This window comes from Adiantum capillus-veneris, chromosome 24 (genome assembly GCF_014529385.1).
Source record: "Adiantum capillus-veneris isolate H3 chromosome 24, ASM1452938v2, whole genome shotgun sequence".
Classification (NCBI taxonomy): Eukaryota; Viridiplantae; Streptophyta; class Polypodiopsida; order Polypodiales; family Pteridaceae; genus Adiantum; species Adiantum capillus-veneris.
The window spans coordinates 114,311,488-114,326,725 of record NC_140954.1 but is presented as its reverse complement, the minus strand read 5'-3'; the positions used below and the strand labels follow the sequence as shown (position 1 = coordinate 114,326,725).

General features: G+C 42.9%; 1 protein-coding gene across 1 annotated transcript; it reads right to left on the bottom strand.

Annotated features, from left to right (window-relative positions):
• Positions 1-632: 632 nt before the first annotated feature.
• On the bottom strand, positions 633-5,299 carry ABCG11 (white-brown complex-like protein). Its single transcript, XM_086497809.1, has 11 exons — positions 4,777-5,299; positions 4,591-4,670; positions 4,205-4,494; positions 3,526-3,697; positions 2,983-3,105; positions 2,525-2,653; positions 2,230-2,424; positions 1,982-2,068; positions 1,613-1,885; positions 1,413-1,520; positions 633-1,173 (listed from the first exon to the last, which is right to left on the bottom strand). The coding sequence occupies exons 1-11, from the start codon at positions 5,147-5,149 to the stop codon at positions 850-852; spliced, it is 2,154 nt and encodes a 717-aa protein (XP_086353935.1). The 5' UTR covers positions 5,150-5,299; the 3' UTR covers positions 633-849.
• Positions 5,300-15,238: the final 9,939 nt, after the last annotated feature.

Sequence of the window (15,238 nt, the reverse complement as noted above, 5' to 3'; positions counted from 1 at the left end):
CTTCCCTTCTGCAATGCCGTTTGTAGACGTTCTACACTGGTGGTGATGCAAGAAGGTGACTGATTGGGCGGCTCACTCCGTAATCGCAGGTGCAGAGCAGCAATCGCCAACTGCTTTGAATGTGCACAATAGGCCAGCAGTTCAGCCACCGTACCGCCCTTGCTTTCTTGCCGTGCATGTTGCATGTACGCAGGCTATCTGGGGTACATTAACCAATTCATGGGACCACAACCAACCCTTCTAAGCCCTTATACCCACAGTAGCAGTTCAAACCTCAATAATGCCAGGTCTTTCTAAATGACTAGAAATCAACATCAGAAAACACGCTCTTGCAGCAAGCAAGATTTTCTCTCTTCGAAGCACAGGTTGAAATCACCAAATAAGTCCCTTTTAGCTGGAGAAATACAGTATCATACAGATCCTAAAAACACTTCACATGCAACTCTAGAAAATCTTGTTCCAATCGACAAGACAAATTAGTTTCTCACAACACTATCTCTGCTGTATAATGCATCTGCAAACTCTTATTCGAACTATCGCTAAACCCCCTCATGAAAACTGTTAAAATTGCCCAACAATAAAAACCTTCGAAAAAGAATAATGTATCTTAAATTTTTCTATGCTCAATTCCCTTGAGCATGCTCTGACCAGATATACAGTGAATTAGGAAAAAAATTATTAGTTTTTTGGTGTGAAGGTAGGAAAATTTTGGCTTGGCATTAGCTGATTTCTGTGGCTCTTACTGTATAACCTTCCTCAGGAGGGGCATTGATTTGCTTCAAAGCTTGACTATTGGTAGTATACAGAAACGTGTGGACAAATATGCCAGTATAATGAGAGATATGTACATCACTGCCTCATTACCATGGGATAGCTCTCTCTAAATGGTGACATGTTAGCAGTGCCATGCTTGGCAGCACTATGCACAGCTGATTTTCTTCTGTTCAAAGTCCTTTGCGCCAGCTTCCCTCTCACCCAGGGTGAAATGCTCTCCTTCATCTTGATCATAAGGAAGAAAATGAGACGGTATCCGATCACCATAGCAAATATAACAGATAAATTTGCCCATTTTGATCTTTCCACGTCAATTTGGAACACTTCCTTGACAAGATACTCTCCTGAGATTCTTCCATTGTCGAAGGTCAAGCCCAGTAAATCGTTCTGATACTGACCCTGCAGCCACATATAAGTCCAACATTACAAGACAGCTTAAAAGATAATATAGGCTTCTGTGTCACAAGCAATATATACTCAAATCAAGCCCACACATCGCATGATATCGCAGCATTTATCTCATCATGATGTCATGTGAAGACATGCTTTTTCGACACATTATGTTCTATGGCATAGCCTACCTAGATGCAAGATTAACAGAAAGCTTTTCTATCCACAAAACTGACAAAGTTCTTCACCTGCAGAGCCCAAAAGTCAAAGCTTAGGTATGACATGGGATACTTCCACACAGGCTTAGGAATATCCCCAGGTAGTCTGAAATATCCAGCGACCAGCATGAAAATTCCCTGCAGAAATTACCAACAAAGTATGTTGTTATCAAAGCATTGTATATACTATAGACAGTAGTGACTACTACATAGTACAACGCTTAATCCACCTGAATTCCAGCTCCAGTGATAATCCCCATCAGGAAATTTGGGACAACGCTTGCAATTGCCATCATCATACCCTCCACAACCATGACTGAGGCATACATTCCCAGGGCGAAGAATATAAAGTGCTCAAAACCGGGATGCAATCCAACCATGAAGTAGCAAATTGATGATGAGATGGCAGAGATTAGAAACAAGAATGGTGAAGAAGAAACAGAATTTCCAATCACGAAAGCCACAACCCCGTAATGGCCGTTCAATCTCTCCCTTTGAAAGACCTGAAATCAAACAATGGGCAATCTTTATGAGATAACTGACCATCAGATCAGAAGACTTGAGAAGGACAAGTTATACTGCTCCACTTCTGGACTCACTTTCATATCCTCCACAAAGGAAGGGAAACCACCGATTGACATGAATGTGACGAACCCAAATATGAACGAACCACACGAGCCTCGGGCCTACCATGAAATGAATTACTTAGCGTTAATAAGCATACATAGAACAGACAAACCTAGTTCAATGGCACAAACAATTGCAATATGACACTAACCAGAACTTTCTGAAAGCTAGAGCTGGATGCAAAATTCTATGACACTAGCATGTGAAAACAGATGCTTACCAAGATAGCATTATAGCTGGTACCCACTTTGTAGTAGATTGTTCCCACGCAAAAACTGACTAGAACGTAAATGACAAGGCGCAGCCAGTAGTAGCCTACATCTCGTGACATGTTAGTGAAGGATCTCTTCGTAAGAGTGTATGCCTGCATGAAGAAGCTAGCCTGACTCCCACTTGACTCTAGAATTGTTCCTTTCTGTAAATACGCGACGCCAACCCAGATTGAATAAGAGATGAGCCTCAAGAACATCACAACGCACATACTTTCGGACATATTGCATAGATGGGAAGCTTACAATCTGTGTGATCTCATGTACTTTTGCCGCTGTTTGCATGGCATATTCTGATGTCTGATAGGTATCCAGAAGAACATTGATGACTTGAGTGGTTGTCAGCCTATCCAAGGGATCAAAAGTCTCGTGTTCCTGCGCATACAGAGGAAAAACAACTGATTAATAGCAAACTCTCTTTTGCAATATTCAAACTAACAAAAGTCAGGATGCATGCCCTAAAAGAAACTCATACACAGCTTAGCAAAAGTAGCTTTGTCTCTCTCCTATGCTATCACAAACCGCATGCGAGCTTGCTAGCTACCATTAACTCTGCCTAAGTAAGGAGCATATAAATAGCCTTAATTTACAGGGTCAAACCTCTCTCTCTCTCTCTCTCTCTCTCTCTCTCTCTCTCTCTCTCTCTCTCTCTCTCTCTCTCTCTCTCAAAAATAGAGGTAAGGAAATGTAGACAAAGCACCAACCCGGATACGGAAGGATCCTTTGAGGGTGGCGTTCACCCTGTCAAAGTCAGAATTGATGCATCGCAGAAAGTGATCTGATGGATTCCTCAACGTTGGACATGGGAAACCCGCAGCTGCAAAAAACTACAAAAAAGGCAAACAAAGAAAAAACGTATCCATTACGAAGACTACATACTAAAACCCTAAACCCAACAGCAAAAGCAGAAATGAGAGCGTATGATGATTGAGATTGCAACAAAATCAATCTACTACCCATGGCCGAACCCCTTGTTTATGACAAACCCAATGGACGTAAATCTCAACAACGTTCACTTAGCTACTTTATGTATATACTCACATCCACATAATTACAACCTCTAAGTAACAGGCATTTTAGCACTTTCTGTGCAGTATGATAAATGATAAATAGCACATGCATATTGGCTGCATTAGCATGTCAACATCAAATATGCAGCAAATAAGAGCACTACCCAAGCGCACAATCATGTCTAATGCTAGGTACTGTACCCTCCATGAACAAAAAAGGATAGTCATGTATCTTACATTGCATGCTTCGGCGGCTTGTCCAAAGTAGATTGTCCTGCCACCAGATAGAAGATACAGCTTGTCGAACAACTCGAAGACCTCGCTGCTCGGCTGGTGAATAGATGCAATGACAGTGCGGCCATCCATCGCCAAATTTCGAATGGTCTGAGTGACAAAGAATGCGGAGGCACTGCATTAAATCACAACACAACCAATAATTATGAGCCCTTCAAAGTCGCACAGAAAGTGGACTTCATGGCAAATCACACTATCTGAGACACTCCATTCAGATCACTACCATGGGGTTGGGGGCAAGCAAGTAAATGAATGATTTTGATTACAGATTAATATTCTCATAAAACTAAAAATTGCAAAAATAAACCTGACTCACTAAACTGATAATTCAAACTAATGCCAAAAGAGCCCTTAATGCCCAAACAGACAGGTTCACTTCCTTGATGTCTTTAAAAATCAACAAGAGATTTGTTTGATGCAGACTAACTAATGATCATTCCCTGATCATCAAATATAACTCACATAAACACAAGGCAACTGTTCTCACTTTCTAACACACTAACCCGGTGGTTACTCAAATTCTAAGACTACCAGACAAAACTGAACTATGAAGAGAATCTACCCAAGGTAGTAAGCCTGATCCTGAAATACAATATCCTTTCAATAAATCAATGAAATCCACCTGTCAAGGCCACTGGTGGGTTCGTCCAAGAAGAGAAGCCGAGGTCGCATGAGAATCTCAATGGCAATGCTCACGCGCCGCTTCTCACCTCCACTGATTCCTCGCATGTGCCAATTTCCCACAGGCGTGTCGGCGCAATCTTGCAGCCCCATCTCAGTCATCACACTGTCTACAATGGCCAGCTTTTCATGTATAGGCATTCTGTCTGGAAGCCGCAACTTTGCAGAATATGTGATGGTTTCGCGAACTGTCAATGTTCCAATGAGACAATCCTCTTGGGTAACATAAGCCTGTTATAGAAATGTGAAGGAGATTAGAAGCAAGGAGGATAGTCTACTTCTGCAGTCAGTATAAAACAAAGAGAGTGAGTTTGAGATTGGCCTTACAGCAGCTCCATAGCAAAGCTTCCTCTTTCTTCCATTAAGGAGGACAGTTCCAGTTTGTGTTGTATTGGTGGCAAGTCTTCCTGCCAGATCACAAGAGATAAATGAGTCACCACAAGTCCATTCAACCCTAAGGATGCTTTCAAACCGAGCTGCAGTACGTGCTTGGCATATATAAAGATGCCACACCTGCCAGTGTGTCGAGCAACGTCGACTTTCCAGACCCGGACGGCCCCATGATGGCGGTGAAATGGCCGGGTTCAGCATAGCCTGTCAGATTATCGAGGACCGTTTGCAACTCTCTCTTGTGATTTAGCACCTTCACTGTTAGATCCTTCCATGCAAGCCATGCAGAGACATCCCCTACGTTCTTGGTATCAGTGGAAATCTTCCATAAGCTCTCACTCAAAGGGCTGAGTCCACCTGTGAATCCTGCATTTTTCGCCGGGGCATCAATTGAGAGGGTAGAGTGCAGAGGAGCGCCGGCTGCCGTATTGTAGCCATAGTTGTTCTGAGGCGGGTCGTAGTAGTAGGCACCATGGTGATTGTAGTTGCTGCCCATTGGAAAGCAGCCTCCTTAACCTGAGGGTCTAGCTCACAAAAACCAGCTCAGGATCTGCGGTTTATACACCAGAAATGCAGCAATGCATGCAGTGCGCCGGCAGCAGCACTTTCCTGCAGATATACCTCGCTTAGTTATGAGCTGGTTAGCTTGCAGAAGAGTCAGGGAGGTACCATGAGCTTGAGCTTAAGCTTGATTAGTGAGCAAAGCAGAGATTAGCAGAGCTAACACCGGCAATGGAGGGCAATATTTGCATAAGAAGATGCCAAATGAGGGAGATTTCTAATAGCCAAACTATACCTTCCTCTGCCTTCTCTCTCTCTCTTTTTCTTTCTGTGTTTCTATAGAGGAGAGGACAAGAGAGGTGAACAGGGGGAGGAAGATGGTTGTGGGCGGTGTGTGTGTAGTGTAGTGTACAAGGGAGAGAGTAGTAAAGACTGCTGGAGAGAGGCCCGAGGAGCAGAGGCTTAAACTCAATAAAAACGATAGAGTAGGTTGGTGCAATGGGTTGGGTGGGGGAGAGAGAGGAAATTGTGGAGCTGTTTGAAAGAGAGAGAAGAGAGAGGACTGTGTATGTGGGTACGAGGGGGGGGGGGGGGGGGGGGGGGGGGGGGGTGGGTTGGGGGAGAGAGAGAGAGTGCGTGTGTGTGTACATCAGGTAGTAATGAAGGGGGGGAGGCCATTGAGTAGGGTAGATGAGAGGATGATCAGCTCAATTCATGCATTTGATTCAATTCAAATCGATGGAAAAGTACCTCTCCCGAGTCCCTCTCCTTCCGTGTCAAAAGCAACAAGACACGGGGCCCCCAAAACTCTCACAGGTTGGTGAATTTCTGCAAATTATTTATATTTTTGGCAGGCTTCTCTGCTAAACGAAATGCTCTTTTCCCCAAACAAAAGAAAATAAAACCTCCTTTTTGGACAGTTTCTATTGATTTAAATTCTGGCTTCTGTTATATTTTCTAAGAAAGAATTCTAAATTTGATTTTGAAAGAAAAGTTGTGTAGTTCTTAAATAAGTGTCTAATCTCAATTTCCAACGAGAATTCAATTTCTAACGTTATTATTAAGTTAAATTAATTTGATATTCTATCTAACTGAGGAAAACTACTAGGCAATTTAAGACCACGAGCAGGAAAAAACCCAGTTTTTCTTTTTTCTAATTTATTGAAATTTTTACCCTATTTCATTCATCAGCGCGTGGCAATTGTACCCAAAACCCCATTGGCCCACCAAACAGCGTCAAAAGAATTTTTGGCCTCAAGTTTATTTTATAACCATGACGGATTTGACCTAATTTTCAAGCTTATTTAAGAGGAGGTTCCATTTTGGCCAAAGGAACTCGTTGAGGGTGGTTGGGAACATTAAAGGCTTCCTCTCTCAAGTCCTCACAAAAGGCTTTGCAAGCAAAGCACATGCGCCACCTTTTTGTTCTAGGCCTAGCCTAGACTATTTACATGTCAACCTTAACACAGAACACACCTCCAATACACCTTAGAGTTTGCTCACATGCATATGACTTCGATGTTCAAACAAGGTATGGTTTACCCTTATGGTGCTTTGAAGATGTGTATCGGGTGGGTTCACAGTGGGGAGGCGGAAGAAAGGAAGTAAAACGCCAACTTCCGGGTGGAAGAGAGGTGTTTTGTACTCTTCCATCATCTAGTTGTTCACACAAGAGAGGGCGGAAGAGGGAATGGGAGTTTTCTTTCGCCGCCTAATGTGAACATAGTGGAGAGGCGAAAGAGGGAGTAAAGGACAAAAATAAACTCTTTATTTATTTGAAAAGTATCACATGATATAGAATATGATATTTTCGTGCTGATGAGGAGGGTGGAAGAGGGGATGGGTGCGGGGGTGTGTGTGTTGGGGGGGGGGGGGGGGGGGAAGAAGAAAGGAAGCCAATTTCTTCCACTACGTGGCAATGAAAAGTTAGCTTGCCTCTGCCTGATGTGAACAAGCTTGTCCATTTGGCGTAAGCTCATTCGTGCGCAACATTTTAGCTTTCCTTCCACCGCTTGATGTGAATCCAACCTCAGCCCAAGGTTGCAAAGCCTTTCAAAGCCACGATTGACCTCCAAGAGAAGTTGCTAAATTTCGAGGATTTTCTAAAGGAAGGCTATTTTAAAAATTTGCTCTTCTTGTGGAAGGGTGGACCAAAGACAATGTTGTCCTTGAAGGGCACTTTTTTTTTAAGATTAGCTATATATAGGTACATATTATGCAACATTAAGTATAATATGATGGTTTTCTTCTAAGAGATGGAGGTTGGAGACCAAACTCTTAAGGTTGCTCTTTTATGTTGTGTTGAATTTGGCTTTAAAATTTAAGTGTAGCTTTGACAATTTCGTATTCAGAAGGGCATGAGAGATTGTATGTATCATTTAAAGGGCAAATTTTTAAAAGTGCCCTTCTTCAGCCCTTCATGAAGAAGGGCAGGTTCTAAGCTAGGCCTTCCATAGAAAGTCCCTAGAGGGCTACCTTGCAAAAATGAACGCTAATATCGGCCAACAATCGTGGCACTTTAAGATTCAACAAAGCTTGTACGAAACTATGATGCCTAGATTTTGAGAAGATTAGTATAGATTTATTGGACAATCCCTTAACACTTTTTAATCTCCTTTTGGAAAAATCATTTAACGAACTTGTGTATGGTAAGGATAGTGTATGGTTTTCCACAAAGTACTAGCAACATGGGCATAATAAAATCTTTTGTCCCCACAAATACTGGTTTTCTAAGTGTGGAATCCTTCTACTATTATTGGTGACATGCACATTGCTCCAATGGAAAAAAAAGACTAAGAACTTGCCTACACATGCCTTTAGGACATGGATCATTAGAGACGTAGATGACGCATCAAACGGCAGAATGTTTGATAGTGATTTTAGAGAAAGTCCATTGGCAAAGGTGTGGCGCCAACACAACCAAGGGTGAGAGATGTGATACCGTTTCACCAGGCTATTTCGCCAGCGACATAGGTATGAGAATCAAAGTTTGGGATACAGCTGCCTTGGGTTTAAAAGGTTTGACAAGCAAGGGTTTGATAGGCTGCCTTGGGTTTGAAAAGCAAAGATAGCCTCCTCCCACGCTATTTCACCAGTGAAATAGGTCTAAGAAGATAAGATTGGGATGCCGTTACCAATTTAAAGGTTTGACGAGCAAGGCCTGGAATGGCTTTGCCAATATGGATACGCTATTCCAAGGCTATTTCGGCAGCAAAATAGCTGAAGCTACTCCACTATGCAAACTGGCCCAATCAATATGTGTTTTACATCTTATGTTATGGAAAGTCCAAAAAGGGCGCGTTGTCTCTCTATCTCTTGCAGATTAGACCCTGCTATATGGGAAGAAGTTGGAGACATGACTATTGTATCCTGCTTAGACAGTGGAGTAAGCTAAATGGAAATGGATGCATAGCTTCAAGCTCAACAACTTGCATACTTGTAGGGGTAGCAAGGCAAGGTGGTGGATGAGGTAATGTCGAAAGGGGTGGAAAGTGTGATATATGTAATGTTGAAAGCGGTGGAAAGTGGTGGAGGAGGTCATGTCGGAAGCGGACCTGTCTGAAAGTGTGTTGATCTCTGATATTTTGATCATGTTGAGCTTTGATCTGCTGATAATAGTGTCGCTTACTATCATCCATCAAAAATAGAGTCCGCCTCCCTACCATAAGGATGTATGTATCATACAACGGCGATTGCATTTTGGAGATTGTGGTTCTACAAGAAGTCTCTCACGTGGGGAAGCTCTGCATAAAGCTGCAATCCTGTCTACCCATCACTAATAGCTAGGTCGCAAAATTTGAGAACATTTCCTTATGATCAAATTTCTTTCAGCATGGGTGGGAAGTATGTGACGGGCTCTGACGTGGCCATTTCGCCAGCAAAATAGCTCAGGATATTTCGGTAAGGATTTTCTTACATTCGGTAAAGCAGTGGAGAATTGAGATGAAGCACTTAAGTTGTGTTTTTAGACACCTTTCTTGTAACGTGAGGACAGCGGATACGGTTCATAACTACTAAGTATTGTCTTCATTGTTCTTCATTGTGGACACGAATAGGTATGGATTTACGTCAAGGATGACTGGCATCTATGTTCTGAGCAAACAGGCTCTCATTGCATGAGGGTTGTCTGAGGATGTGTGCATGTGCTAGTTGTAGGTGATAATTATTGTTGTCTTTTCTCACTATGAAATTTTGTAAAGTCATTAACATATTTGGAAACATGTGTACACGTGTACTTGTTGGTGTGCGGGTGTGCAACTACTTGTCGCAGCACTTTTGCTCTCATTTGTGCTTGCGGAAGGTCAAGATCATCAACTTGCACTAGTTGTAGGCATTGCCCAAAGTCTATCTTCTAGGAGACATTACGGAGTCTTGTAAACTTCATGAGATGCTTGTTAGGATAGAAGACGAACAATAATGGTCGTGTTAGCTTTGAAGAGTTCAAAGAGGGGATGTAGTTTGATTTATCATTGAGAAAGGTTGTTCTATCTCCATTGGAGAAAGTTTAGGAGAAGGGCTTAGTCACTTGTCTCCCAAACTTTACATTGAGAGTTTTTGTTTAGCATGGAACAATTTGTCGAGCTTAGGAGAACATTTTTTTTCGTTCGTAAACAATTTAGCGATTACGAGCTTATTTTAGTCTATGTATTTTGCTCAGTTAAGCTGAGTCTAGTCATGTGGTCTGTGCCCAAAATAATCTCTGAGCCGGTTCGTGATGGATATTTCAACAGTGAAATACAAAAGGAAGTATGATCTATGCTTACCAGTCAAATAATATATATATGCATCATAAATCAAAGAACTATTAAATACTATTCCACTACCAAAATACATGTATTCAATTGTCATAATAACTAATATCTAATTCTCCTAAATCATTTTCTCATGTTAAACTGATCATTTAATACGGGGAAGTGCCAGGGGAGAAAAAGCTAGAGTATTGGTTAAGCTGGCAGACCGGCCACAATAGGGATCCAAAGGAGGGAAAATAGGGATCCAAATGGGGGGCCATCTGCAAAAGAGCAATGTGAAACAATGGGCTTTAAAGACCCTAAGGTTCAACCCATTAAGACTTTCAAAATGCTAAGGTTCCAAAATTCAAAGGTTGTGTCCAAAGGTCATCACTAGGGAAATTGGATGCTTTGTGTGTGTACCAAAAAGTTCTTTATTGAATCTACAAAGGAGGGGGCGAGCCCTAGAAGTAGGGGATGAGAGAGAAACTCACACACACACTCACAAGCTCCTTTACACAAAGGGAATGAGGGACACATGTCAGTTCCCTAGCCCAGATGCCCACAAAGTGTACTCAAATCCTATTGGATGGCCATGGAGGTGGACCAATGAGAATTAGGCTAGAGTAAATCTAGTTTAATTGATTTAAAAACTGTTATAGAAATGATATTTTATGATTTATTGCAGCTGACAGGTGGAAAAGACTAGACCCAGCTTGGCCTATGCAAATGTATTTGTATATCATGTACATTTTATTATTCAAGTGCTCTTTTATGAGCTTTGGCCAATTATGACCGGCCGGCCAGTTTGTATTGACTTTGACCATTCAAGAATCTATAAATTAAATACGTGCAAGAGGGAAATGGTCACTCTTGCACGGGGGGAGATTGTACCCAGTGCTTGTGTCTTGTTCTCTCCTCTTCCCTCTTCTCTCTCACCGTGCCGGCGTAGCACTCCGCTCTAGGAGGTGCACCTACACACGTTCTCTTCCTCTCTCTCCCTCGTTGTCTCTCTCTATTCACGTATAACATCGTTGATTATGTGCGATGCGAGGCGTCAGGTATGCAGATTCGTTCATTTATGCTTCATAGTATGTTGTTTCGGGTATTTTGCAGGGCTCTACGCTTTCGGATTGTAGCAGTGGTATCAGAGCGTAGGCTACACTCCAAAGATTAAAGATAATCAACAGCTAAGTACCTTGTTTTTTTTGTATGTTTGTAGAGTTTGTTAGTGTTTGTTAGTGTGATTGAACAAGACAGCTAAGGGTCTTGGAAATGAAAGAGAGTCCCTTCTTCGTTGTCGTAATACCGTGATTAGTAATATAATTATGATAATTAAACATAATAACTTATTAAAACTTAACGTTATGAGAATACTCATACAAAGAAGAGGTTCATCTCTCACAAACCGGCGTGAGTCGAGATGAGTATTCTTTATTCGTGTGGGAAACAACCCACTCAGAAAATATATATATAAAAATGGTGATTTCCAAACGATGGTTATCTCCGCAGTTAATGATTTCTCAGTAGCACCTGCATGCCGTATAGTCGGTGACCACCAAATTGGAGCATCACTTGATGGCAGACATTGCCTATCGATCATGGCAGACCTTGTCCAGGCCAACTCGACAATTCTGAGTGGCGAAGGAAGAAGCAATGGGTGTTTCGAGAGAGGAAGTGGTGGTTGCGCTCAGCAACAAGCTGAAGCCTACGTATCTGAACGTCGTTGACACACCTCCCAGATGCGGTGCAAGCTTTCCCATGGAGGTTGTATCATCTGCCTTTGGGGGAAAACGACTTCTTGAGTACCATTGCCTTGTAAATATATACATCTCTTGAGCAAGAGATACAGCAGATACATGCCCTTTCACTTACAAAAGCCTTAACACCACAGCAATGGCAAGAAGTTGAATCTGTGTCAAAGACGAAGAACACTAAGTGGTCAACTGGCTGCGCCACCTCGCGCATGCATTTTTTGCCTACCACCTACTCAACCGCCAGTTTTGGGTCATCTCTCTCCCCTGAGTCTCCCTCGGTGCCGCCTCTTCAGCTGCCATGCAGCACTCATCAACTTTGTGGCACTCATTCTCTCTCAGCCAACTATTACCTTTACCACACACTACGCATGCAAATCGCTTTTTCTTTTCCCCTCGTTAGGTACACACAAACACACACTCCTACAACTTGCGAACCACGTTCCGAGGTTTCTCTTGCCACCGTAATATCCCCACCATACACCTCAGAACACTCGACACACTCAATGGCCATGTAACTCAGCTACCTCTCCCTCCCTCGCCAACAATCAGCCCCTGCATGCCAATTAACCACCCATTCCCTCACCTTTTGTGGCGTTTCCTCTTTCGTAGAGTATGCAGCCACAAGTTTAGTCCCCCTTTGTTTGCGGCACCCACACCCCGACTCCAATCAATTTGGTCGCTACTCTGTTGCACGTAGGACTACCAGAACCACCGCCTTTTCTCTCTCTTTCCCTTTTGTTTCACAATCACCTTCCAACCAGAAATAGAATCTCTCTCGTACGTCCCAAGGAAGCTCAACGTGCACCCACGTGAGAGATGGCGTCTGACATCCTGACCAGGATGCTTGCAAGCATGGGAAGGCACCTAGCATCGCCTGCCATGTCCAACAGAGCACCAATCTGTAGAGCCTCCTTCTGCAGCCTCTTCTCAGGCCCTGACAAAGCCGCTGTGGTTGAAAACGATGAAGCCCACCTCAATATTCAATATCATTAGCCTGTTGCCCTCATCACTCGCGCATCCCGTGGACTTGATCTTGAGTTTGGTCGGTACGTCCTCTTCATCTTGTAAGCTACAGCAGCTTGCTAGCTCACTATAATCGGCATCGTACTCCTTGTTGGATGCCACAAGCTGCAACCTCTCATGTAGATCACCTGTCTCCACTAGCTCCTTGTCGATGGTTACCCCATCCTTTGCTTCGAGTGACCTCGCCATGGACAACAACCAGCCCTATTTGCACGCACCATCAGTCCCCCTCTCTCTCTCTCTTTTTATCTCTCCCCCTCCCAATCACGTGACTATCTACAGAGGGGAATATTGACAAAGCTCTTCAACGAAATCTGTAATACTTTCTCTGTTTTGACGACCAGTGCTGAGCATTCTTGGGCATTAGTGAAGTTGATGATGATTTTAATTGACGATAATAAGATTTTAGTTTTAGGGATTTAATTTAAATTTTTCACTTCACTTCATTTCATTTTATACCCAGACATTGTATTAAATCCACAAGGATTGTATCAGTTGATCCCATGGCCTTTTGAAGATGAATAATATAGCATCTTATTTCATTTCGCTATCTCTGTTCTCCTCCCACTCAGACTTCGTACAGCTGTGGCCATTAAGGAATCTCTTCAACGACCACAGGAAATACTTTCTCCACATGCCATGCATCCCCGGGAATTGACGACGAAGACGATGATTAATGCAGTTGAGCCGATGTCGTCGATGATGCTGATGTCGGTTGTCACTCCTCTATAAAAGAGGTACCTCACCCAACATGTTGCGAATGAACTCATCCTCGAGAAATGGTTTATCCGTGGGAGCACCAGTGTGTCGAGAAGTGTCGTCGATGTCGGTGTCAAACGCTGATACGGAGCGCCAAGAAAGTCGGTATTCTCTCTCTCTCTCTCTCTCTCTCTCTCTCTCTCTCTCTCTCTCTCTCTCTCTCTCTCTCTCTCTCTCTCTCTCTCTCTCTCTCTCTCTCTCTCTCTCTCTCTCTCTCTCTCTCTCTCTCTCTCTCTCTACGCCAAAGTCGTCCGAAACTCGTCTATGCTTGAAGCAGTCAATCGTGCTACTTTTTTTTTCTTTTCGTTGCGATCAAAAGGCTTAACGCTGCCCAATCTTGAGCATCCTACCATTTTTACAGCCAACTACATGCTACAAAATTTTCCCTTCCTTGTAGTAGATTGTGTGGATGAAATGCGGAGCCAATGGAGAGTGGTACATGGTGTGTACACACTTTATTTCATGTCCATTAAAAAAAAAAATGATTGGTTCGATTTAGGACTGACGGTTTCAAGCTCTACAAGGAGGGATGTTGATTTGTGTCAATTGTGTGTGTGTATGCACACAACCAAAACAAACCCAAAACGAGTTGGCGTTGTCGATTCCCTTCCTCAAGTGATTAGCAGCTTGCTAGCCTCAATTACAAACAAGCTACTGTTACCCTCCTCAAGTGATTAGCGACTTGCTAGCCTCAATTTCATGCTCACAAGCCCTGCTAGTGCCCAAGCTTTGCTTCTCTGATGCTAAAGGCCTGATTTCTCAATTTAGTTCCCCAATTCTGCTCACAAGCTTGGTCAACTTGTTGGCTCAACACTACTTCAATTTGCTTTGCAATCCCCTCGTCCTCAATTCTGTGTTGCTCGTTTCACACTTGCTTGATGAGGTGCCTGCTTTTGTATCGTTCCTCCAAACTCTCTCTAAAGCTCAATTTGTTGTAGACTTGACTCCTCTCATCGATGCTAATCCGCTCGATTTTGCACTCCCCTAAATCTTTTTAAGCATGCTTGTAGCACCCGATTCTCACAAGATTCCTAAATTTGCTCAATACCTTTGCAGACTTGAATCTTCAAGATTACATTGGATCTCCAAGCTCCAAAAGGGGGAGCTGCACATGCGGTGGAGTGGGAGTGGGAAGTCGATCGGCTCTGATACCAATTGCAAGGGTGGAGATAGCCCGTGCGCATGCATACAAAAAGGGGAAAGGAGAAGAGGGGAGAAGACACTCTTTGGGGTAAACACACAACAAAGTCCAAGGAGCCTAATGTGTGTCTCTTTATTGTTTTGTATATAAGAGAAATAAAGGGTTGGTGAAGATGGCCGAGCGGTTGGTCACATGGCCTTTACCCAACAGATCTAAGCCGACTGAAACAACTGGCCAATCCTAGGTTGTAAGTTCTTAGCAGACTAGTTAGATGCCCAAACCCTGATACTCTAACTTAAAACTCCTAGCGACCAAACCAAAAGCCGCCAACCCGCCACCCTAACCCAATTTGGAGCGGCTAAACCTAAGCAGCATCATACAGCCAATCCTAAGTGGCAAGTTTTAAACGGACTACTAACACTATAACTTAAAACTCTAAACCATAAGCAGCTAGCTCTAAGTCAACTCAAATAGCTCTAAGGGGACTACTAACACTTTAACCTAAAACTCTTTTTTTAACCTAAAACATCCTAATACTAACATTAACATTAAATTCACATTTGGGTACGATAAATCTTCAACATAACCTAGGGCGGCGTGTAAATATGGCGAGCTAAAACCTTGAGCTTACGAGCAGTTTAAATGATGTCAAATCATTGCTAGCTATATTTCGA